Here is a 27,216-nt window from a genome sequence, read left to right on the forward strand (position 1 = left end):
CCACATCAGCCTTTTAACAAGTGCCACCATTCACCAAAAATGTAACCTAGGCACCAGAAAGCCCTGGTGCATCACACAGAGCTATTGAAGTTTAACCTTAACAACAACTTTTGCTTCAGTACAAACTGCAGTGACCATTTATAAAAATCCCACAGATTTATGCTCAACATTTACTTTGCAAAAACTTCACCCATACGCCTGTACTGATTTGTCTGTGATTTATAAAGTGGCAGACTGATCATGGTTGTAATACTTTGTGTGCTGTCATACAGTGCAAGTTTTTTGTAATTAATGAACTTTCTCTTCATGAATCAGACAGAATTCAATACATCGACAGACTGCAAACACTGACACAAATATTTACCCGAAACATAAGCTAAATATTTCAGCTCAGAAACTTTGGATGACCCCTTCTTCTTCCCTACCCCCTACAACTATTGTACTTTTAAATGTCATTGGAATTTCTAAAACTTGTAAAGGAGAACTGCTGAACTCAAACTTTCAAGTTTTCATACTTATGTGGTTCATTCAAAGATCTGTAAGGCTTTATGCTGTATTGAGCAATTAATTGTTGAGTCCTGATATTGTAGAGTTGGAAATGAAAGCATCAAAAGATTACGGACTTCACTCTACCTTCCTAACTCAGCCTAGTTAATGTAGGAAATGCAAATTGACCCAACATGGTGATTGAGACAGCTAAGCTAGGTTGCCTGTGGAATCATAGAACAAGAGCATCTGGTAGAGGGAGACAGAGTCCTCAAGTACATCATCTGTTTCTCTCCAGACATCTCAGGTGCCTTCACAAGGTAATATCATCAGTAGAACACAGGGCATGACTCAAGAACCTGCCTCTGCCTGTCCAGTGTCTAGCTCCAGCAGTGTCTTTCTGTGGGTAGGAGCAGCCAGAAGGAAGCAACCCAACTAGTCAGGCTGGGTCAGGACTCCCACAAGCATTCTTTATCTTGGCCTCAGGTTGAGGTGATTTGAGCATGTGGCTGCCTCTTCTCCCTCAAGGGCCATCAGTCCACCAAGCTATAGCTCTCTGCCTGAACTGCACCACAATGCAGCAACACGTGGAGAAATTACTGTGTAGGGCAGAGGGAGGAAGCAAGAATGAGCACAAAAAACATCTGTGGTATGAGGAATCTTTTGCAAAAGTTAGTGCTACCAGTTCTCTAGCAAAATTTAATTGATTCCAGTAGTGTTAACAGACCGGTATTATATTAAAACCATCAAAAATAAGAGCAAAGAAGGACCATAACTGAAAATCTAGATATGTGGGATGATTGTCTGATAACTTAGCACAAACAAAAAACCACATAGCTGACAAAAATTATATAAAAATAGGTTTTCTGATAAACTCTTCCAGAGAACAGTGTTCTCCCAGGAGCAAAATTGCCTACCCAGCATTTACTGTCATCTGTCTCCTTTCACAGCCACCCACAATGATTTGCTGCTATTATTTAAAAAGATATTTTAATCCTTAGGTTAAAGGCAAAAATCAGTAAAATCTGGATCTCTTCCAGTCTGTACTAGCAGTCTGTCATGGGCTCAGAGATAGCAGTGTATCTACAAAATCTGCACCCACAGCACTGTATCTTCCTCAGCATCTTCCCATCCTGTAGCACCATAGAGAGCAGCTATTGTAAGGCTGAAATGTCCAACCATACACCCCACTAGCACCAGTGGGATTTTGTTCACCAGTTGCAATCATACAGGTCACAATTTAACTCCCTGTTATTTTTAGTTAAGCTGTTATGACTTACTCCTTGGCTAGTTTATAGGCAGATCTTCATCTTCTCTATCTTTAATGTGCCATGCACACTCACGGGATTTCATCAGTAATTGTTTGAAAGGGAAGAATGGCCTGAGCACACAAAAGAATGGAATTGTCAAGTCATGAGGTTTATCTTTTATCACATAATTTTCTACTAATGACATTATTCTGTGGCAGCATAACAGGAAAATAACAATTCAAGTCAGGAGTCACCTACTGAGTATCTAGGAGGGTGGGATGTTCCTAGCAAGACTGTGCTAAATTACAAAAACATTAAAGAAGAAAAGAATGGTAGGAGATACTAAATTTTCTACTGCTGAGGTAGGAGGTGCTACATACAACTCTAGTTGTGTCAATAAATTCAGTGGTGCTGAAGAGTGATATCACTCCTGACTTAAGAAGTTCTTATCCACAAGAGTGCCAAGCAAGAAAAAGGAACATTGGAAAAACTAAGGCTGAAAGCTGCCTATAAAATTCTCAATCTTTAAGACCTAATTATTATAGCAAATTAAAACTTCTTCTGGCTAATGATTATAAACCAAATTAGTTCTTTGGTGTCATCCCAGTCACTACTGGCTTATAATTGTTGAATCATTGAATCAGTATTCATATGGATTGTCTCACAGCAATTTATCCATCAGTAATCCATGTAACACACCATTTCCCACGTGCAGTGCATTGTAATAATGACAAACGTAGCTGCTGCTACATGGAAACCTTCGGCCTCTTCAGTCTCTGCCTGAAGCTTCTGGAAACATTTCCTGGAGGGTATCTGGTATTAATCTTGAATCACATGGTTATCAGGAAACTTAGCTACATAGAGAAGACTAAGCACAACAACGATAAAATCAGGAGTATAAGGAAAATACTGCAAACTGGAAGACTGTAAACTTTTCTCCAGGCAGCTGGTGCCAACATGAACTTGAGCCTTAAAGTTTGGGCTCTGTAATGTGGCATCCCCAAAGTACTGGAGAGGATCCAAAGTATTGGATAGGATGATGATCCTAGTCAGGCACAGTCTACTGGAGATACAGAATAAAACTATAAATTTTTATTCCATGTTTAGAGCAAGAGATGTCTAAATAGAAGCACATCCAGACTCATTCTTTTGCTATTCCTTTCCATTTTATTCCCAAGTTGTGCCCATTGCTCTGTGTGGCCTCTTCAGAGTTCAACAGATGTTCCACAGAGAGCACTTATAATGTGAACTCGTGACTACCAGATGATAGTGCAGACTGTCTATGAAGTTAACTTTGTAGGTGAAAGATGGGCTTGACTCCTAGATCATTATATTAATTCCTTTAGATGATGGATCTGTGCTCTGCTGTGGTTTTGGGACACTTCCTTAAAGCAGCAGATGCTGGCTGCTGATTAAGATATCAGCCTAACAGCAACATCCTGATTCTGAGATCCAGAAGGAGTTTAGCACAGAACTGCATAAATGTACAGAATATCCATCACAATTGTTAATTGTTCCTCTGACCCATCTACAGAGCGATGCTGTAAATCATCACAAAAGTCTTTGGTATAATTAAGAAAATGTGGTAAGCCTTCTCTCCCCAGCAGTATAGATGTTGACAAAGACAGAATATGCTGACTCTACGAAGTTTGCTCTGAGATACATACACAAATTGACCCTCTACATGAAAATCAGCTAAGTGTATTTATTATTTACATCTCTCCCTTCTACAACATCTTAAATATACTCTTTAAAAGCACCAAGTTGTGTTATTCAATTTAGGTCTTTGTTCAGTTTATACTTACAGTGAATGGTGATTAAACATCCCTTGATCTTTAAATACTTTAAAACACCTTCAAGTAGTTTTCTAGATTATTCTAAAATGTTGCTTGACCTAGATATTTAGGAAAATCACTAAAAAATTCAGCATTTTTATGCAAGTGAATTCACTCACAAGCATTACCTGGCATATATAATGGAAAAGAATTCATCTGTATATTTCTGTCAGGACAGGTACTCAATCAGTATAACTTGGAATTGCTCCCCTGAAATTAATTGAACCATGTTGACATACAGCAGTTGAAGATGTAAGACCTCAGCCTTCTTTTCATGGCAGTCTCTCTCTATTTTGTGCCTTTCACCTGAACTGTTGACAATTTAACACATGTTCAGTTTGCTACGTATTTGCTCCTCAAGGCTATGTGAACCTCACTTTGTTTTCCCTGGGAAGTGGGTTGCAGTCACACAGAAACAAAATAATTTATAGGTTAATAGCAATGCAAAAGTACTTCTAGTGTTTTGTGTGTTTTCACCCATAAATCAATTCTACAATTTTTGAACATGAAGCACCTGCTCATTTTAAACCGGCAAGAGCTTTAAACCCAATCTCAATGGGAACTTCTTTCATGAAGAGAAAAAAGCTGTCTTAACAGCACCCACTAACCCTCCTTTCTGTGCTCAGCAGCTCATTTCTGCCCCTGCACTTTCCCCCTCCCTTGTGTTCACGTAGAGAGAATGACAACCTTATCCTAGAAACTAGTTCATCTTAAAAAAAGTTTTCCCATCTGGTTCATGAGTAGCTGCAGGAAGGGAAAGGGATGCTTAAGTTGGCATTACTCCTGGAAAACGTTACTGTCATACTGTGCTCTCACCAGTGCTCTCTTCAGTGTTTCTGAAGAAAATTTAGACTTGGCTATTTCAGATCTAATGAGTGAGCTTTTTGGTTGTCCCAGCCACTCCCTCCTCGAAAAGAATTAGCATTCTGGGCTACACAATGGATAAAATATCTAGCAGTTACACCAATACAAATTCTGAATGCTAAAAATTTTAAGTCAACTAGTCCTCACTGAATCAAAAGATCCTCTTTTGAATAACACCGTCAACAACGGAAAAGAACTACAACTAGTTTTTTGATGTCTGGGGCATTTTTATGTTGTTTTCTGAAAAATTCAAAACCTCTAAAAAAAATTTTCACCAGCTCTATACCTGAGAAGGCAGAATGGATGCAATGCATGATTGCTCCTATAATGGATTTTTTTTTTTCTCTAAAAGGGAAGTAAGCTAAATTTGCAATTAACATACAGTCTGGTTGCTGATATAATAAGACTGTCGTTCCAGAGGTGCACTTTCCATGCCTTTTCAAGCAAAACACTCCAACTCAGAACTGCTAAGAGGGTCAGCTGCTGCTACAATAACCACAGCAAAACCCAAGAGTCTCTTCACAGCATTTACGAAGTCCTTAGGACAGAAGAGATGGGTTGTTTGTAAGGGTGGTCACACTGAATCTAAAGAAGCTAATGGGAAATTCAGAAGAGACTAGCGTGCATCCAGCCTGTCCGGCTACAGGAGAAGTTCTTTGTTTCTCTCCTAAGCTGTTTGGTTGTTTTTGTTGTTGTTTTGGGTTTTTTTGACATTATTTAATATTTGCAAGGTTTTTGGAATCTTTGCATGTAAGTACTAGGCAAAGAGTTAATATGTGTTTCTATAATTGAGTTTTTACTTCTACTGTCTGGTATGAAAAGCTTTGCAATGGCAACAGCAAACAGTTTAAAACAAAGTAAAACCATTCTATTTTCCTTTGGAAATGTATAACTTGAGCTGGAAAAAAAAATATGTATTCTCATTTAGATATTCTCTTTCCTGAACATAAAAATGAAATTATTTCCTTTTTTTTTTTTTTTTTTTTAAGGCCTCTTTATTTCTAAAGATTTTTTTTCATCTCTACTCCAAAAAGTTTATACAAAATTTAAATATAGTTAAAATATAGTCTTAGGTCTTAATTGCTTCTTGATCAATGGAAGTTTAGTGGACAGAGAAATAAATATGTTGTTGCTAGCATCTTGTTTCCAGCTGCATTGCAGCTGTTTAATGTTACACATCAGTAATACTATGCCAGTATCTCATCATAAGCTCTGTTGGGCTTCTTAAGGTATCAGAAAAAAAATATGATAAAAGGATTTACAAAAATACAAGAGATAATAATACATAAGAATAAGATGTTCTATACAAATCAGGAAAGTTTTTGAAGCTGTTCTGTGAGTTCATTCTTTCAGAACTTCAAAAGCTGTAGGACAGCCAGAACATCAGCCCACTGCACACTGCACTGATTTTGGAATCAAATGTACAAATGCACAAAAGAAAATGAAAGAGAATGAAACACACAATGCTATAAAATACAGCATTAGCTATTCATTGCTTTCAACACAAATGCAAACCCAAATAAATATCTGTATTATTAAAACACAGCAACAACAACAAACCAAACCGAAATTCACCCACAACCAGCCAACTGTCCAAACAAAGAAACAAAACAAGTCATGTGGCAACAGGACACTGTAGGTACAAGTAGATATAGAAGTTCACAGGGTCCGAAAAGGTTCCCTAAGCACATCAGTGGTTAATCCCTATGATCACAACTAGGCAAATATTAGCAATCAGAGGCAGCATCCACACATTTCAAGTGAGGCATAGATAGATCTGTTTGCATTTTAAAGACAATGGGCAGTGCAAGAATGAATAAAATATTTTGTCCTTTATGATGGTATGTACACAGTCTGGGATCTTTCACTTGAGGGTGATGCTGATAACTCTGTCTTAAGAGCTTCTCTACTGGCTCTCTTGGATTTTGACTATCTTCCATATCACAGCTTCAGACGTGATAATGAAATGGCACCATTCCTTTCAAGGAGACTTAATTGGAATATTGTTAGCAATTGCACAGAATTAAGTTCAAGCAAAAATCAATAACCTATCCATTTGCAGTCCAAACAATACTGTCAAAATGCAGAACACAGAATGGAAGGCAACCAAATCTGCTGAAGGTGCTATTGTGAGAAGACAGTTTATCCTCTGCTAATTTGGTTTTAATGGGGATACCACAGCTGCTATCAAAAAGTATAGGAGACAATGTTTTTTTTTCCCTTTTTAGGGGTTGTGAGGCTTGGAACCACACACTTCTCAACTCAATACCTTGAAATTAATCCAGGATTATTCAACTGCATGAGAATTGTTAGACTGTTGGAAACCACATCCCATACTCTTTTTATTGTAAGCTTCCTTATAGTATCATCTTGCAGTGAAACCTGAATATCCTAAAGAGATTAAACATAAAAGAAAGTGAGAAAAAAAAGCTGCTGGATTAGAATTTTAACTGAAGCCTTCTATGAGAAAGACCACACCACTGTCAGTGGCCTTTCTCTCCTCATGTGTGATCCCACTTGTGCCTAGTCAAATGTCCAAGTGTCCAAAGACTCCATCAGCTCATGTAGTATTTATCCTTTTTCTCCTAAAACAGGGTTTCATTACTAAGAGAACAAGTATTCATGCCACTGATGGATGAATTTTCTCTGGTATGAAGAGCAAAATGTAATGATGCTGTTTAAGACCTGAGTTTTGTGTTGATAAAAAAAATCATTCTAAGCAATAGGCAACGTTCTGTTCTAGCAATTAGGAAAAATGCATTTTTTAAAATGTTTTAGAATGCCATTTCTATCTCCAACTCCAGCCTTTGTTTGTTTTTTAAAGTCACTTGCTGATAAGTTTGCCTCTAACATATCTGAGAGTTGGTTTAGAATCTCATACTGTATCTTCACAGTGCTTATTAGATACCACAAGAATGCTTTTCATCTCATTCTTACTCTAAACTCCTGAAGTCATCCCTAGCTCAACAACTGTATTAGTTAGAGGGTAGTTATTCACAGAGGAGCAGAAAACAAAGCTCAATCAAAAGCAATTTCTAAAACACTTTTCATTTTATCAGTCTAGATCTCTTTGCCTTCACAGTGCTTCAAAGATTCACACTCAGTCTCATAAATGTATCATAAAACATTAACAGCAGTGTAAACTCTCGTGTCGGAAGATATTTTTGAGGTTGAATTCCTGTTCCTACACTCAGATACTTGTCCCAAATAAGGGAACAAAAGAGCTTTCCCCACATCTTTCCAGAGAGTGTATTCTCCTAGTAATATAATTCAAGTTCAACTTAGTGCTGTTCTCCTTTTTGTACTAAGTAATATTTAAGACGTCAAACACGTTGCTGTACAACTGAACTGAAATCTCAGCTATTATATGTGTTCATTCTTATTTTACTGTAGCAACTACTAGATGTAGGGTTGAGTCAGTGCAAATAGCAAGAAGATGGTCCTTGACCTTTTGAGCTTGTAAGAAAAGTATAAGAAAAGAGACAGAGAACAGGTGGAGGGCCAGATAGCACCATAATCAGGTATTCAGGTCAGCAGTCAGTACACTATGACTACTACCTACATTTTCTCTGGCAGACCTGATTTGCAGATTGAGATAATTATTGTCAACACAGAATTTGCTATCAACATTTCTAATCTCTTTGACTCCTGTTTTAAGCCCTAGTGCTTATTTCTCCGCAAGAAAAACAAAATCCCCACCATATAAATGCTCTGCCTTCTACCACCCTGGTCTCCCAACCTCTTCTGCAGTATATGGAAAGAAACCAGGGAAGGGAAGCAAGTTTAGCTAAATAATATAGTAAGATCTTCATACAGAAAATAAATAAAGATAGAATTAGATATCTGACATGAACAAGCATGACAGTTTCAACACAAAAGTTTTGAAAATTCTGCTTCCTGATTGCAGAATTAATTGTGACAAAATATTTTACTCCTGGATGCTCTGGAACAAGCCCACCAATCCTTTTAATCTGCCTAAAATTCCAAAGAAAAATGCACTGCCAGAGATTACCATTTATAACATCGCTTCCTGCTTTGAACTTCCTGGTTTATCTTTTCCCATTATATCAAGCAGCAGCCAACATTTAGCCCTCAAACTCTGGAATACAAGCAGCTCTGATCCAGCATGTGTTTTCTCTCTTATGCTTAATATTTTTATCACTATATTTTCACTTACTGTAATCTTCACTGTTACTTTCATTATCTTTCTTCCATTTTTGTGTCTAATTTAGCCTGAACTCCCCTTTCCCAGCCTTCATTAAGCCATATTGGATAGACTGCTCCTTTTTTCATTCAACAGATCCACCCTCCTTCCTAAGGACTGCTATTTGTTGGGAGTAAATCATGCACATTCCCAAATTTGTATTTGGATAAATGTGATGTAAGCAACAGTCACCTCCTCCTCTGGAATTATGAGTGAGGCTTTTTTTTATTGTGTTTATTAATCTAGAATAAACAGTGTTCGTTCATAAATTTAGCAGCATAAATGTAGCATAATGTAGCAGCATTTGTCTTGAACACTGATAAATGGACTGTCATCATAAATATCTTTTCTGGTAAAAGGATTTCCAGGGCTCCAATGTCAGAGAAAGACAGCTATAAAAGGTTATTAGGAAAGTTTTGTCTGACCAAGGTAAGGATTACTTAACCTGGAGCTCTTAAATAGATGGTAACAGGTACTTACACCTGGGCTTGCCTTTTATATCCAAAATGTTGCAAAAATGCTGAATTTCATACAATTTGAACAAAAACTAGTTCTGCATGAGATTTGGCTCATATACCCTAATTTATACCATGGGATGAACAGAATAGCTATTGCTATTAATGTGTATAGCACAAGAATGCTGAGACAATACCTGCACAAAGCCACACATCATGTAGTCATCAAACAAAGGGAGGCTGGGGCGGTCTTCTCGATAAATTGTGATTCTGTAGCTGCTCACAACCTCAGGGCTGGGCTGCGAATCATCCGTTAAGAGAATGATGACTTTGTTCAGTCCAAGGCCAAGGGGGTAGTTAGCAATGCTGTATGACAAAATAGGAAAGAAGTGCAATAAACACTAAAGCAACAAAGAATTACACTCTTTTATCTATGGCTGCTAAACTCTACATGCTCCTAGAGACTGCCACTTTTAACATTTTCTTTCTCTTACAAAATACATGAGCTATTAAATAAAAACAGTGCAAATAGGATTTGTAACTGTTTGAAGATCTTTCAAGAAGCAAAAATATTGAGAGTGAAATTTAGTGAAAACAGTGGCAGTGGAAAATATTCTGACATGAAATCTGTGAATGAAATCATTAGGGACAATAATTCCTGGCAGGCCCAAATTAGTGATGAAGTCAGCAGGGAGACAAATACAATCAGAAGTGCAGCTAGCTGCTGAAATTGTCCACTAGCCAAATGTGATGGATTCCTGGACAAACTGCTCAGAGAGACAGACCAGAGCAAAGCTGAGCTGTGCTCTTCTTCCTTTAGCAGGGAAATAAATGCTGAAAGGCACAGAACCTGCACAGCCAGGGCTTTTACTTTTCAGTGTAAAGAACATCTTGCTATTCTTTTTCATTCTACAAGGAAGAAGTCTTTGAGGTTTTCACATATATCCATGTTGACTTCATGTTAACTTCAGTTAACATCAAAACAGGAAAATATTGGGGGGAATAATTTCATGACATTTACATAATTTAATGATTTAACTTATATTATTTAATTTCCCTGCCTTAGAAACAAAAAAAAATTCCAGAACATTATAACATATTTCCAAAATTAAGTTTTTACACTCATATTTTGTTGCTCATACCTTGGCCCTTTCTTGTTATCGAGGTGTACGTGGCATTGACAGTTAGAGGGTTCTGCTCCTATCTTCACTGTCACCATGTCAAATGGCACTTCTGCATAGTATTCTCTGATCTTTGGGTTAAACTGAGGATTCAATTCCAGCTGTGGACTGGTGAAGATCTGTCTGATATGAGATAGGGTATCTTTATCTGTTCCAAGAAGATATCAAAGAAAAAAAACCTGAATATTTTGGAACAACATGCAGCTTCTGGCAGATTGATACCATGTACAGTGGCAAAATATTTAATGCCAAATGATTTGAGACTCATAATCCTGTTGCAAAGTTTTAATGGAGTTTTTAATGGCACTTGAGAGAAATCTGTAGGCCTTGGAGGGATTTTCAACATTCGGTGTCCAATCACTTAAGTCCTAGTCACAAAACTCAAAGCCTGGGTAAGCCTTTGAAAATGGAAGGATTAAGTCTGGGAGATCGGTCTCTAGTTAGTTAACTGAAACTTAAAGAAGAGGTAGGCCAAAATTCATAACCTGCTTAGGTACCAGGCTGTGTACAGGGTTTATGTACAAGTGTAATTTCCAATAAAAATCAAAATAAGTTGGACATACTATTACTGTTCATAAGAACAAGTCACATGGAGATATCAAGACCCATGGGGTCATTTGCAGTACAGCTGGAAGAATGTTTTATTAAAATTCCTATATCAACAAATTCCAGCTTCTTTCCTGTGTATGAGATCTCCACAATCAAATCCTATTTGCTCAAATGTGTCTTTATTTCATAGTGTTTGCCAAATTACTCATGAGAATATTTGCTGGCAACCTACTTATGACAAATATTTTAATCCAGCCTATTGGATTCAGACTTACAGTACAACACAATCAAAACTGCTTTACACATATATTCATTAGTACATGTTTTAAACTTGGTACTTCAGAAAATATTACAGATAGGAATCCCCTTTACTGTAATAGCTGAAAAATCTTGTGACTTAAAAGACTCAAAAATGATGCAAATATTTTTATTTGTCCTTTGAAATATCTGCCCTGAGAAACAAAACAGGGCAATTTGAGCACTCTCTTGCATGGATAAAATTTAAGAGAAGATATTCCAATGGAAGAACAGAATTTGGGCTAGCTTTGCAGGGGAATAAAGACTTACACATTGACACAGAGAAGGCATTTAAAAACCCCCCTACAGATGAGTACAAACATTTCTCTATATTCTGTATCATTTACTTAGAGATGTTGTCTCACTGCTAGCTTAAAAATTAGGAGGAATTTCAACGTAAAATTAATTGAGGTATTTTTAAAATAAAAGGATCATGCAGTTAGAATGGTGATGCCATTCAGCCAGCCCAGGAGTATTTCTGGTCTCTGTCTGGCACAACAATAGCTTCTGGAAGCAGCATGAGATCAGCAACTGAGGGGACATGAGGCTCAATGGGTAGTAAAACCTTTCCACCATAGAGTAATGGCTTCACATTTACAAACATGCCCCTCAGATAATTTGAGAATGAGGAAGGCAGCTGAGAGCATTGCTACCACAAAAAAAAAAAAATATTACATCTTTACAGATCTTTAAAAATACTTTAAATATTCTGACAAGGAGATATTTTAGAAAAACCCCTCATCTCTTAAGCAGCTCCTTAATACTCCATTATTGAGCAAAGACAAAGCTTAAAATAAAGCTGATTAAACTCCAGACAAGTTTAAAGGTTTATCCACAATAACAAATGTATGCTGAGGTTATTGGAAAGAGGGAGGGGCAAAAGTCTATTGAAGTGTGACAAGTGATCGATGAGTTCTGGAATACTCACATTAATATGCACACAGAGAAAAGTTTTGTGTTAGTTTTGAGGCTTATTTAACAAAATACCCTTAACAAAAGCTTTTAACAAAATTTATTGAGTTTGTATAAACATTCTTGATACTTAAAAATCCTTTTTTTCTCAGTAAAACCCTACAAGTACTCTATTTGTTTAGAGAGAATGTAGAGAAACCCAAGAAATTTTTTCAATAATGTTTTTCCCTCTGTGCTCTAGAAAGACCTTTACTTACCATAACTGCATTGTCTTTCCCCAGTCTTACTGGAATAATGCAATGCTGAAAGATAAACAGAAAAAGCCAATAATTTTCTGTTCTCACTCTGATTACAGTCCTATTGGAGGAGCAACCATCTTTTACTTTTAAGAGACACATAGCACTTTTATTCTTTACAGCATGAGGTCTTCACTTCTGGCTTGCAAATGCTGCTTATGGGCCCCACAGAGCAGCTTACATAAGATAAGGAAGAAATTGGTCTTTTATATGTAGCAAGCCAAGACTTTCCAGCTGGAATGCAAGGCAATGTGATCTAAATCCACATGTTACCAGAAATAATACAGATAGGAAACGCATGCTGTATAAATGATCACTCTGAACCCTTACCTTCATGATTCTTCCTGAAGTGAGAAGAAACATTCTGCTTAGGACTCATATTTTCTTGAGAAAGTTGCCTGTCAATTCAATAGCAGACATATTTCTGCATGAATGGAAGGAACAGAAACAATGAAATATTTTGCAAAAACATTCCATACAGTATCCCAGGGCACATGGTATTTTAGTATCCTCCATAGAAAATAGAGATATTACCTGAGTGAATGTAACAGAAAACACACATTCCATAATACATGGCAGCACATCACATCAATAGAAAAAAAAGAAATATAGTTGCTTTGCTGGGAAAAGGAAGAGTGGATGAAGCCAAGGAGAAGATAAACCACATCTCTGATCTGCTTCTATAATAGGGTATTTTTGCATATACTTGAGATTAAATTTAGACATTGTTCAAAAAGAATTAAATAAAAATGAAGGCATGTCTCCAGGGGATTATCTGTGCTGACATTAGCATGAATTCCTAAAATGGAACCTCTATATGTTTTGCTTTGTCTGCAAATTCAAAACAAATCCTGTGTGTGTGTGTTTGTGTGTGTGTAAAATTTACGTAAGAAAAAAAAAAAAGGACAAGTATATTGCAACATGTCAGTGGTGCCCATATTGTGAACTCTGCTGATTTTTTTCTTTCAAGTAGAATTTTGGTAGCATTGTAGAAAAAAAGGAAGTAGGCTTCTCTTCAACTCTCTGGCTGATAAGACCTTTTTGGAGGTCCATTAGAGTTTCTTGAACCTTTCACTGGTTTTCTTCTGAGTGTTTCCTTTAGAAGTTCTCATAATGCAGCTTGTTCCTGGATACTGCAGTTCAGAGTTTGAAGGACACAAAGCCACTGTCTGTGCCAAGGAAGGGAGGTGGCAATATTGTTCTGTGCAATCATCCATCACTGATGTTTCAACAGGAGCTTCTGAAAGCAGTATTGAGGTCAATCATGTAAAAGGTAAACTGTCCAGTGGTAAAAAATGCCCAGTGATAAAACAGATTTCTGCATTAACTCAGTGAGATAAGGAAAGAAGCAGCTGGCAGGCCTCTGTGTGCAGGAAAATGTAGTTCTGATCTTGCAGTGTCTAGACAGCCACCCTGAATCCATGCAAATTCATTACCTACTGCAAAGGAGGCACTTAACAAACGCTTGCAGGGTTTGCTTTCCAAGTTTTAAGTAATTTTGCACCCCTCTTTCTGCTTGTCAAGGAAGTAAAAGCTAACATCTGTCCAATACTGTTGCATATAGGTAAAGCCTTATAAAATAAGGACCTTGTTGCCCTTGTAAATTCATGGCTCTGGCCTGCTACTACGGCTAAGTAGAAGAGGACTATCCCAAAGTGACTCAGCCGAATTAGAAGTAGAAAAACAAGTTATATAACCATTACATGTTCACATCATAGTGTATGGTGGTTGGTTGGATTATGTTTGTTATGATCTAAGACTATGTAACTGATAAAGGCCTGGCTGCTTAAAAAGGCCTGGTTTTGGCAATAAAGTGGCTCTCCTTTGCACCTGCCTGGGGACTCTGCATTGCTTGCTTGTACATCTGTCACCTGAACAGAATAAAATCTGTTCAGGTGACAGATGTACAAAGCAAATCTGTTCAGGTGACAGATGGACAAATTTCTCTCTGCTGTTCCTTTTTTGCTTGCCTGGTCCCAAACCCTGTTTTACAGTGAAAGCAACATGTCTTAACTCTATAAAATGACAGACTTTGGTTTAGTCAGAGAACACCTCAGGAGAGCAGCAGGAAAGCCACCACAACTGCAAGGCCCCTGCCTCACAAAGGAACAGCATGACCTGTATGAATCTCAAATCTGTAGAGAGTGCAAATTAACTTCAGACAGCATTAAGAGACATATAATAACTCTATCTGATTACAGCAGGGTAGTAAAATGTAATATTTGGAAATCATATTAGAGACAGATACTCAGATAACACCATGGCCAGCAGGGCTGGGGCAGTGATTGTCCCCCTGCACTCAGCACTGGTGAGGTCACACCTTGAATCTTATGTTCAATTTTGGCTTCTCACTACGTGAAAGACATTGAGGTGCTGGAGCATGTCCAGAGAAGGGTAATGAAGCTGGGGAAGGGGCTGCAGCACAAGCCTTATGAGGAGTGGCTCAGTCAGCTGAGGGTGTTTAGTCAGGAGAACAAGAGGCTCAGGGGAGACCTTATCGCTCTCTACAACTCCCTGAAACAAGGTTGTACCAGGTGGAGTCATTCTCCCACGCCATAAGTGATAGGATTAGAGGAAGCTTTCCAGTATTAATGACTCTGTGGTTCAATGATTTATCTCTGCTGCAGCCTGAGCTTTTTAATCATCAGCACCATGAAGCTTTCCTTTGTCCAAGCTCCTTGCAATCAGCAGAATGAGATACGACCAGTCATGAAGTTCCTCCTAATATAGAGGGCTTTGCAGACTCCTTTCCTTCACATGCTGTTACTCAAGAAAGGACCTTGATTTGTTTGAGTGGCCCCATATTTGCTTAGGTATCTTGGAGGTGTCAAGTACAGAGGTGCTCTTTGCCTACACACTTAGCAGTTAGCTCCAATGAAACGAATGTCTGTATGTCAGTACCCTTGGTGAGGGCATGCTCATCAAATGTACCTTTCAGAAGATTCCCAATGTGTACATCCCAAACTATTAACTGTGAGCCTGCTCTCTGATTCAGCAAACAAGAAATGCAAAGGATTGACAGTAGCAATAGTAATATAGCTGTGATTGTCTATGCAATCAGACACAAGCAAGGAAGGACATGTACAAATAGAATATTTCACAAGATTTAAATATAAAAAAAAAAAACCTAGCCACTTTAGGTGTCTCTGATGGATATGTTAGTTGTGAATGGTGCAACTTTTAACAGGTCATAAACTCAAGATTGAGACCATATTTCAATATTCAGTAGAGTTATGAATTTTCTTTCTTTAGGAGATGTTATGTAGTTCTCTCTTCAAAATAAGTTCTCTATTTTGTAGAGTGTTTGTTTGTCTTTAGTTACAGTTTCCATGAGGGCATTTGGGTCCTTAAATGAAATACCTTGTGCTGATCTTCAGAAGTGAAATAAAAAAAATCAGATGCAAGAGTGGGATTAATTTCCTGGCACTTAATCCAACTGTCTCTCTCATTGCCTCCTTCCTTCTGTCTCTCACTCCTCCCATTCTAGGTCAGTGATCTTTAACTTGTCCTTTGTCATTGCTTTTTCTGTCCCATAGTACAAAACATGTTAATTTCTCAGAGTTCCCAGGTAATTGACATGACCAAGTTAAATTCCAAAAAAGTATTTTCAGCTCAAATTCAGTCTGAGGGCTGATGCTTCCAGTCTGAACTAAAAAAGGGCTTGCATATGAAAAGCTAGAACCACTTTTCCAAATATATCAGTTGACTTCAAAAAAACATTTGCAGCTTTTTGACTTGCTTAGGCTTTGTCTTTTTCAGATACAAAAGGGTTATCTTGACTCACTAATCTGATTGTTCCATGCTATCTGACATAGCCAAATATAATTTCCATGACACCTCATTGTCCCTATTCCAAAAGGCAGCAGTTATATATATCCTAGTCATATCACAAGTATAAACTGAATAGTGTTGAAAAAAGCTCATAAAAAATGCTGAATTATTTTTTCTGAGTACACAGTTAGGTGTAATATCTTAACTAATACATCTGAGGTAGTCATTTTCACCCAGGCTGTAATTATTTAATTATTGAGATGAGTTTCTAGAATTCTTCTTACTTCTCCTGTGGAAGGAATTCAGAGGGTTCGCTAACACCACTTAAGGTTTCAACACTAGTCATGCAGATGAAATGATTTAAAGTATGTAGACTAGGAAACATCTTTATATCCTGCCTTCATCCTGTAGAGTCATGATCAGTGAATGAAGTAATTGTACAAAACTTCAGTCAGAAGTCACTGAGGTTTTCCCATATATTTCTTGTCTGCTTGGACAGTCAGTTATGCAATCACTAGCTTTGATAAACAGAAATGCCAGTTTTCCACAGTCAGAGAAATAAGAGCTGTTAAATAAATTGACTGAACAGCCTGGCCTTAAAGAAGAAAAGCCTGAAGAAATTCAGGGAAAGTGTTCTGATATACAAACTCATCAAAGCTGGGGGAAAAAAAAGATTAATCAAGGCTCAAAGAGAATGCATACCTGAGTTATTTGGGGAGTAAGTACAACTAAGCTCTTTCTTCCTTGCAATTAAGTATAATCACATGTATATCTGACACATGCATCACTCTCACATGCATGTAGCTAAGGGAGTGGAAGATTCTGATTTAGCAATGTCAAAGGACATGGTTTTTTATACAGTGAATGAAGAGAAAGGTGTTATTAGCTTAGTCACTGCAGAAAAATAAAGAGCAAAGAAGCAGATTGGCCTATGCCCTAGAGAAAGGTCATGGTATTTCTACATATTTATACACATACAATAACGTTGAGCTTGAAGGAAAAAAAAGAGGCCAAGGGGCTTGCTCAAAGTGAGTGAGTGGCACAGCTTAGATTAGAACAGAAAGCTGCTAAAGGCTGGTATGCTTTGATATGCAAACCTAAACATTTCTGCAAAAGGGCAAGGGCTTATATATGAATGCAAGCAGCTGCATCTTTGAGTTACTTCTCACGGGGAGAGATCAGAGTGGTTGGCAGTAATAACCATAATTTAGCACTATCATGGAACTGTGTATATTTAAAACTCTAATAGACAGTGATAAAGTATAAGCTCTCCTTTACAGTAAAGCAAATGAACATACAGATAATTATTGCTTGCTGAAATTTGCCCAATTCAGTGAAGAAAAAAATTAAAACTTAAATCTTACAGATGTCTTATATACTCACTACAGCATTCTCCCAGCAAAATGTATGTACCAATATCATTCACACATTCATCCTGAGACTCAGTGGAATGGAACATATACATTGTCTAATGTGCCTCTGTTCCCAAGACTTTGTTTGTAAATCATAAATGTCAGTAGTCAGTATGGCATACATGTATATGAAACATCATTGACTAAGAGATAATGAAAACAGAAAGCATATTTTGAAAAATTTTATACCAAACATACAGTATACTATGCTTACTCCTTCCTCCCTCCCTCCCTTCCTGTCCTTCTCCCTTTCCTCCCTTCTCCTTCCTTCCTTCCTTCCTCCTGCCTCTCCTTCCTTCCTTCCTTCCTTCCTGCCTTCCTTCCTTCCTTCCTTCCTTCCTTCCTTCTTCCTTCCTTCCTTCCTTCCTTCCTTCCTTCCTTCCTTCCTTCCTTCCTTCCTTCCTTCCTTCCTTCCTTCCTTCCTTCCTTCCTTCCTTCCTTCCTTCCTTCCTTCCTTCCTTCCTTCCTTCCTTCCTTCCTCCTTCCTTCCGCCCTTCCTTCCGCCCTTCCTTCCGCCCTTCCGCCCTTCCTTCCTTCCGCCCTTCCTTCCGCCCTTCCTTCCGCCTCCCTCCCTCCCTCCCTCCCTCCCTCCTTTACTTGTTCTGTCATTTCTTTCCTCTTTCTCTCCTGATGAAAGTTAAAATTTCTTGCCAAAGTTCAGTGAATCTAACCTTGTCATTACAGCATTTTTTCCATCTTTTCACAAGGAGTTAAAATTATGTACTCAGAGTATTATGCTTTCTGACCTGTCTTTTGTTGGACAGAAAATTTGGAGCCAATCAAAATTATTAATTATTTTGGAAAAATCTTTACCTGAAATTTTATGTTTTCTGTACAGTTTTGCTTTTAATTGGTGTATAAATTAAGACAGTCTTAACCCTGGGAAATGCTCCTAATTTAGAGTTTACAGTTGTTTAGAAAAAAAAATTAACCTAATTAGTCTTTTAAAAAAAATTACCATAGTTCCAATTAATTTTCAATCCAGAGTCCTTAATATTAGATAGAGAAGCAAAACCTGTTCTATTTAGGAACCTAGCTACAGTTCTGACAGCAGGATGGCTGTCAGGGCTCCATACAGGATGATCAACCTCCATCTCAAGGGTTGCAAGCACACCTTCAGTAGATGGTAAACTCAATACTGAAGGATTGAGTTTTATGATGCCCACTGGAGATATTCCAATTATTTAACTTGAGAAACTACCTTCAAAATATATAATAGTTATCTTACCACTCTGAAAGATTTGTATGTGCCTCTTTATTCATGAACTGGAACTGTTGAAGGACACTGGAAAGCAACCAGTGCACAGCCAGGACTGAACTAAGCCGCCTCATTGGGTCTACCATTCGATAAAGGTCACGCAGCAGCATCTGGATCTTGGGTGCAGGAGAAGGGAAAAGCTGAGAAGAGAGACACTGATTTGAGACAACACAGTATGATATTTGGAGAATGCAAAGATGTGAAAAATTATCAGAAGACAGTAATATAGCATAGGGCTGGTTATATATTAATGCTCTTTCCCACGCACTTAGAAAAGGACTGTCATGCCCAGCCTTGCAAATCAGGATTAGCTGTATTGACCTGGAAGTTGATCTCCTCTGCCTCTGAACTGGCCCTGAGGTTAGTTCAGTTGGTCAGAGAATGAAGCTAAGGTTACAGGCCCAATCCCTATATTTGCCACTCATTTAAGAGTTGGACTTGATGATCCTTCTGGGCCCCTTCCAACACAGATTATTCTATGAATTCCAGAACTATTAGACTCAATGCTTCTTCAGAAAGTGTCATCAGTCTCCATCCCTAATACTCATCCAGGAAGTCTCATAGAAACCCTGATATCATGCACACTTTCTGAACAACAGACTCAGCTGCAAATCCTTTATTTTCTGAATAGTCACCATTTCCCTCATTAACTGTGCCTATTCAAAGACACTGTTACTCCTCCATCTGTGTTCTCCAAAAATGAACTCAAAGCATGAAGAAGAGAACATATTCCACCTGCTTTTTTGCCACTTTTTCATCTATATCTACTCTCTGATCATGATCTCAGTATTGTACTTTCTCTAGTCTGTCCACTCACTCCTGCTTTTGCTTAGCTGTCATTCTATTTCCTTACTACCTCATTAGTCATTTACATGGTTCTCCTTCTTTTCCTTTTCTTTCTGTTTCCTGATCTCTGTTTCTGTTTAGCTGTCCTGTTCAGCGGAAGCTCAGTTCAAATACTCTGTTCTATTTAATTATTTTAAATTAAATTCAAATGATCCACCAAAGTAAAATCAGTGTTACCTCTACCTTCACACTTCCCTGCCCATCCAGACTAATTACATATGCCGAGACAGAATAGAATGGTAATGAAGGAGAAATATTATGAGATTTACATAAAATATATATCCAATAAAACAAAACCCAGTTTATTTTACCAGCTCAAATTGTCCTAGACTCTTCAGCTCCTTTATGAAAGTAGTCATTGAATTTATTTCTTCCAAAGAGAAACATTGCTCATCTTCTCTGTTGAATGTTCCATCCTGGGAAGGAAAGGGCAGCATGTTCTGGTGAAATCACATGGAAAGCAATGTGCTTTCATTAGACCCCAATCCCTACCCTGATCATAGAAACCAGCAGCTCTCCACCAGCCCTAACCTCAGCCAGCCAGCTCCTAGATAGCTCATCCCACTTTGCAGTCTAGAATAAAGCCGACTGTGCCCAAGCTTTGTCTAGAAACGAACCCACAGAAACTCCTGGTCTCTGGAACATGGGCTGTGTAATCCTATCACTGTATGTCTGCATGTCTGCAGCTTTTTACTTTATCCTGACATAAATTTAGAACCCATGACCCTGTTTTAGCCACATTTGTCCAAGAGGTAGAAGTTGCCTGGATAATTTAGTCCCTGTAAGTCTTTCAAGCAAGAGACTCCTCAGAAAGGCATCCTTAAAAGTTCCAAGACCGAGAGAAATACTGGTGAAAGAGATCTCAGCTTGTCAGAAATGGTTTTCACTAATGAAGTAAAATTTATGCAGATTCTATAAATGCAAAATAAAAAAATTAATTCAGGAACTGGATCTTGCCTTGAGACACAAAGGCGTAAGAAACAAAATTTAATTCTGATGCTCATGGATTTCCATGCATGAGTTAACCAATTCTGGATGAAATTGTGAAAACTCACAAATCTTCATATTAAAAAAATAGTGTTGATTTTTAAAGCTTTAAATATATCTTTCAAGCACAGTATTTTTGAAAATGACATAATTTAAGAGTAGGATTTTTACAAAAAAATTCAATTGTTAAATATGATAACAGTTTTACTCCCCAGGATACAATAAAAGATGGTTCTGATTAAATAAATCCTTCATTCTATAAGTTGGCACCAAAAATTTCAGAAGCATATAATTTAAAATTAAATATTTTCAAATAATAATACCAAAAGGTTGGAATGAACTACCTTGCTCACAGATGACTCATATATTATTTGCAAAGCTTCTATGAAACTGGATGTTGAGGATTCATTAGATAAGAGAAATTTAAATGTATCTTCAAAAAGAAGTTCTTTGGAAATTTGGTCCTGAGTAGTCGATTCATTCTCAACTTGGAAGTCAAAGTTTTCATGCACCTGTTGGAAAAAAAAAATTATAAAAATGTACAGCTTAAATAAAAATTCCAGTCTTTTCATAGCAATAAATACTAAACTGGAACTTTGAACAAAGGTAATAACATCACAAACTGACTTCAAAGGATTATAAAACAACGAGTGCTGCGCCACATCGTCGGTCCCAACTCCATACCGCAATGTTTGCTGCCCTCCGGCGGACAGAGTGCAGCACTGCAGATACATGTGAAAAGATTATAGCATTTGATTTGAAATTTGATTAAAAATATAAAATATCAGATTATATGTTAATGTAACTCATGAAAAACTCATATACTAAGGATTGATACAGAACATCTCTGTTGCTACGGATGAAAGTATAAGTTTTATAATATATAAACACAATTAAGAAATTCATGGTTACAAATATGACTAAAGCATTAATAAACACAAATATAGCAACAATATGAATAGGTTTTTTTGCATAATATAAATTACAAGGTATAATATTCAAAGTCACTATTGCATTAATTGTCAGCTATTTGCATTAGTTATCAGCTATTTTCTAGAGACATTTGTTTTTTCAGAAGAAAATACTAAATCCTACTGATTTACTGTAAACTTATGGGTAACGGATAATAGTTGAAACTTCTACACAGGAAGGTAAACGTTATGGTATATTTTTATGCTCTTCAGGCATAGTTTTTTTTACAAAGCCTGGTATACAATTAATGAGTTGTTATGACATGCCACATTTCTTACACTAGTTAATAAGTCTTCTTAGACTAATTAAAAATATTGTCTTCATGGACTTTTTAAATTCTGAAAACTTCCTTTAATATGTGCATTTTTCCTATGTGTTTAAAGGACTTTTTTTGGTGAAGAATGCAGAGATTTGACTGCGCTGTTATTACTAGACACTTGAACAGATTTTAAGTGGAGATATATTACCTAATTTTTGTTAATATTTGTATATCATAAATATAGAGCAACATTTTACATACCTAGGTATGGGCATATTTATGTATATACGTGAGGTAATGGGAAGAGCTGGAAAGCAATACAATAATTGCTTCAGGACAGGTTGTTCTGAGACAGGAGTGGTACAAAAACTGGCACAGGTCTCATTTCCCTGGTTTTAAGGGCCTTGTGGATCATCCAGGAAGAAGGTAGCACAGTGGGGGTCAAAGCAGTTAATGAAATGGAGAAATACAATCCAACTTACGGAGAACTTTAATTCATATTAAAAGCCACTTGTGGTTTTTTAACTTCCTCCTTTCATCTTTGGTCTGTCACATTTAAAACCTAAATCCACTTTCATGCAGTGCTGCCTATGGATTTGTTTCACTGATATTCATTTGGGGTAATAGTTAATCTTTTAAAGTAAGCTGAAAAGTTTGCACATTTTGATGGTCTGGTCAATTTCATCACGGGAACTCTGACTCTTAAAAACTGGTTTGTTCTACAGAAACTCTTCACAATCAGCCAAAAATAGTATTAAAGTGTTGGTACATTTCTTAGACATTTGAGGGTACCTATCAAGAGGTTTTTCTGCTGTGTTCTTGGTGTAATTTTGTTGAGTGAGGCAGTAATTTGTGCAATTTTCTCACCTTAAGAACTACTGGGTGTATGGACGTGCCGAATCCAATGTCAAAGGTTAGCATTTGAAAACATTGGCTGCAGCTGAAATACAACATAAAAGGAACCCGTTTCAGTGAGGTTAGGTACTGCTGTGAAATACAGAATCATAGAATAATTTAGGTTGGAAAAGACCTTTAGGATCATTGTTTCCAGTCATAAACCTAGCACTGCCAAGCCCATAATTGAACCATGTCCCTATACTCTGTAAAATTCAATACACACACAGGTCCAGAGAACACATGCAGGAAAACATACACACATAGGTCAAGAAACAACATGTGATACAGACTAAGTAAATTTCCAAGAAGAGTCAACAGCATTAAACAGAGAAGGAGTCAGATTGTGAGGTGATGAAAATAGTGCTCCATAAAAGTGGTTTTAATGTTTGACAGAGAGGGAGGTGAATTATGTTGAAGGAAAAAATGCCTTTTGAAGAGAGTGAATGAGATCCTGCAAAAGCTTTAAAGATATTTGGAGGGGAAGAGATGGGGAAATTCTCCAGGCTCACTTGAGCAAAGAGCTCTGCTGCAGCTATGGGGATGTTTGGAGGCATGGACCAGAAGTTATAAGCAAGTCTTGTGTTACACAAACAAGAGAGTCCATTTCATTGGTATAAAAGGGATTCCGGACCACTGTCAAAATAGCTTCATCCCTATTACATTCCTCCCCTCTTTGCTACCCTCCCCACTCACAATGTAAGCTTTATTCCCAACTTGTGTAAGTCAAATAATGAGCCTTACATTACTGCTTCTAAAACACCTGGTTCTCAAAACAGCTTCAACACATAAATTTAATAAATAGCAACTTATTTAGTACTTATCATAAAAATGTCAGAGATGGAACACAACGTACATAGAATAATAATTTTATTTAGTAAAAATATTACATAACTGAGGTTGATTTATGTGTAAGAATTATAACACTAATAGGAGTGATTACACACAGAAATGTGACTGTTGGTGCCTAGGTTTATTTCATAGCATAGACTTTATAAAGTGTTTTACAGTGTCTCTTGTTCAGATTGCTTGCTAGAGCCAGCTCTGAACAATCTGGGCTACTCTAGCATTAAATATTTGACATATGACAGAATGCTCACTGAAAGGAAATACAGCTTTATGTATGTTAGGACTAGCCCAATTGTGAGTGATTTCTGTTCATTTGTGCTGCCTGAAACACTTCATTGGGACTGCATCTGGTCCTAAGTATTCATGATAACCTTTTCACAAACTAGAAACACTGTAGATATTGAAGGGTTGTACTCCTTAAATGCAGCATGTCCTTACTTTATAAAGAAGTATGAAATAGATGGGAATTTTTTATTTTAAGATTTTTGTATTCTCTGCAATTTTTATTCTCTTCTAAGGAGCAATCTTAGAAGGAGCATTACAATGACAATTGCAAGTCACTTACTGATTGAAAGAATTTGGTCCTGAGGCAGATGATTTGCTGAAGACCTCAGTTATTAGTAGAAGTTTGTTTATAGCCTCCTTCATGTTGCTGAAGGCTTGTTGGGGAGAACTGTTTCTGAAGAATATCTCAAAAAACCTTTGCAGCTGTGAAAAGAATACATATATTTTTGAGCATTTGCAGTAAATCAGTGCTTAAAATCATAAAGACTGATAGAAATAAAAATTGCCTTAGAATATCATCTTCAATTCTTATTCATTAGTACAATAAAGCGGAATGAAAAGCTCCATACTAATAGAGAATGACGTTTTATTTACAAATAAGAATATCAGCAACAAAATCTGTATGAATATTTAAAAAACATTCCTCAGAATCTAAGCTTACTTTGGTAAAAACTTTTGCTGTCACTGGTTCTAGACAAAAAAAACCCTCAAAAAACCGCTTGTATCTTCATCACTGGGTAGTAGCACACTCAAAAGCCTTCTCTTAACAGACTGTGCCAAGGGCTATCCCTTTGGACCTTGACTACAAATCCTAACCCCCAGTCAACAAGCTTTAAACAGAGTATAGAAGAAAGATGCTGGAAAGTTGACTAGCCACTGCAGCCTGTCTTTTGACTGAGCTCTGCAGATTGTGTGGTTTTCAGACTCACGAATCCTCCCAATGGCATATTTACTGACCTGCACAGTACTGTCCTCAGGTGCTTTCACCACTCATGCAAATTCACCCTTATCATCACTTCAGATAGAGAGAAATAACTGGAGCAGCACAGAGACCCAGTGAAGAGTGGGACATAGGCAAGTTTTGTAGTATGAGTCCTTGGTGCTAAGAAAGGGGCTGCCTTTGAACCATATTTCCATTAGAGTTATCAAAGAGCACAGAACCCAATTAAGATCTGAACTATGTAAAACTGTTAGATAATAAAGTAGTACTATACTACCAAAGACTTTGACATAGCAAAAAAATACTATCTCCAAAAATAAAGCATGTAAAGCATATGCAGAACACATTTTATATTGACATTAAGAAAGGAAAATTTTCTGGGAATTTCTCTACGACATGTATTTAGAAATGCCAGTATATATTTTCTATTATCACACACTTATACATGGGTAACATGATGGAAGCATGTAGGCTTCTGTAGACAACCCTCCTGAGGACTGATACACTTGGCACCTCTCTATCTGCCTTGGACTGCTACAGCCATGATCAAGTATCTACAGCAGATGGATTATCCAAGCCTGGGCCTTGGTAAAAGTCCACAACAAAGCCTAATGTGATATTTTGGCTCCAAGACGAACACAGAACCACAGGGAGTTCTGGAGGTCATCTGGTCCAACCCCCTGCTTAAGCAGGGTCATCTACAGTCAGTTGCCCAGAATTGTGTCCAGAAAGCTTTTGAATACTTCCAAGGATAAAGACTTCCACAACTTCTCTGGGCAACCTGTGCCAGTGCTTTATCACCCTCAAAGTAAAAGGTGTTGATGCTCAGAAGGAATGTGCCCAGTCTGTGCCCATGGGCTCCTGTTCTGTCACTAGGTACCACTGAAAAGGGACTTTGTCTTCCTTACAGCCTCCCTTCAATTATTCACACACTTTGATGACTGCCCTTTGGCCCCTGAGAACTTCTCCAGGCTAAACAGTCCCAGCTCTTTCAGCATTTCCTCATAGAAGGAATGCTGCAGACACTTAATCACCTTGTGGCGCACATCACCACACTCCCTCATCCCCACAGTGTACAACTGGACACAGTACTCCAGGTGTGCCACAAGGGCAGACTGCTGGCTGATGGTCAAGCAGGTGTCCTAGAGCCTTTTCTGCAAAGCTGTTTTCCAGCTGCTGGCCTCCAGCATGGGCTGGTGCCTGAGGCTGCTCCTTCCCAGGTGCAGGACTCTGCACTTCCCCATGCTGAATCGCATGAGGTCCTTTTCAGACCTTGTCTCCAGTCTGCTGAGGCCCTTCCAGGTGGCAGGATAATCCTCTGATGCATTAGCCCCTCCTCCCAGTTTCCTGTCATCAGCAAACTTGTTGAGTATACACTCTGCCCAGTCATCCAGACATTTAACAAAGATGCTGAACTGGAATAGACCCAGTAAGGATCTGTGCATACAACACTAGTTCCTGGTGATGTGCTATGATGTGCTGACACCAGAACTTAGAGCTTTCTTCTTTACACCTTAGTCCACAGTATTTTCTAGAAAGTTTTGGAGTCTCCCCTTCTGAGCATAAATACTTTCAAGCACAATGGTCTGCACTGGCACAGATGAATGGCTTTTGGTTTCTTCAGGTATCATATTGCAGCTAAATGTAATGAGCACTTTTCAATTTCCTTTTTAAAAAAATACTGTAACATTGCTTACAGACAGCCATGGGAGATACTTGAAAATGCAGCTAACATTGATCCTACTTTGCTTTTGCTCTCTTCAGTTTCACCAACTCCATCCAGTTGTGCTGGTAAATAATTGAAGGGTAGGAATTTGGTCTGTTTGCCTTCCTGTTCTTATCACCTCTGTTTTTATTTCAACAAGTGGTTGCCTTTCCAAGTTTTTCTGACTAAAAGAATGGTGACACATGCACAGATCTGTGCTGAAGGTATATAGTGTCTGTGACTTTATTTCGTATTTTTTAGTAAAGCTATTTAAAAAATTACAACAATATATATGGCTGAAGTTATAAAATTGAACTTCTGACTGCAGGAAATGGTGAAGCAAAGGTTGCATGTATAGCCTCATCTCTGTTTTTCGGATATTTGCGTGATGCTGAAATCTTGAATTAAATCACACTGTATTTCTATACTCTAGAATGTTCTCCATGTGTACTGCAGTTGCATGAGCCTATGGGGCAAAGGAGCCCCAGATGCATTATTTAGAGATTATGCAGCTCCTCACATCAGTCTATTTCTTCTCCAAAACAGGCTGAGAAGTCCTTGTTTCCCAAAGCTTAAGCCCACCAAAGCTGTGTTTCTCCCACAGAGTTGTACAAAGATTAAGAACAAGAAGCTCCACATTTTTCAGATCAGTTCTGATTCAGATTCATCTCCAAGGGAAATTGTTCCACTTCAGTTCCTTGTTCAGGAC

The 27,216-nt window shown here is 37.7% G+C and overlaps 1 protein-coding gene across 4 annotated transcripts in view; it reads right to left on the reverse strand.

The window, feature by feature from the left end:
- Positions 1–27,216, reverse strand: part of CPED1 (cadherin like and PC-esterase domain containing 1) — a 136,670-nt gene that overhangs the window by 52,298 nt on the left and 57,156 nt on the right. For all 4 annotated transcript variants that reach the window (XM_018910186.3, XM_009086781.4, XM_050985354.1 and 1 more), the window contains exons 8-16: positions 24,143–24,285; positions 22,702–22,774; positions 20,948–21,115; positions 19,928–20,032; positions 18,741–18,910; positions 12,660–12,727; positions 12,291–12,335; positions 10,237–10,423; positions 9,292–9,460 (exon numbers count right to left, since the gene is read on the reverse strand). In XM_018910186.3, coding sequence (XP_018765731.1) covers positions 9,292–9,460; positions 10,237–10,423; positions 12,291–12,335; positions 12,660–12,727; positions 18,741–18,910; positions 19,928–20,032; positions 20,948–21,115; positions 22,702–22,774; positions 24,143–24,285 — 1,128 coding nt within the window. The remainder of the gene's footprint in view (positions 1–9,291; positions 9,461–10,236; positions 10,424–12,290; positions 12,336–12,659; positions 12,728–18,740; positions 18,911–19,927; positions 20,033–20,947; positions 21,116–22,701; positions 22,775–24,142; positions 24,286–27,216) is intronic.

The sequence above is a fragment of the Serinus canaria genome, chromosome 1A (genome assembly GCF_022539315.1).
Source record: "Serinus canaria isolate serCan28SL12 chromosome 1A, serCan2020, whole genome shotgun sequence".
NCBI classification, from domain to species: domain Eukaryota; kingdom Metazoa; phylum Chordata; class Aves; order Passeriformes; family Fringillidae; genus Serinus; species Serinus canaria.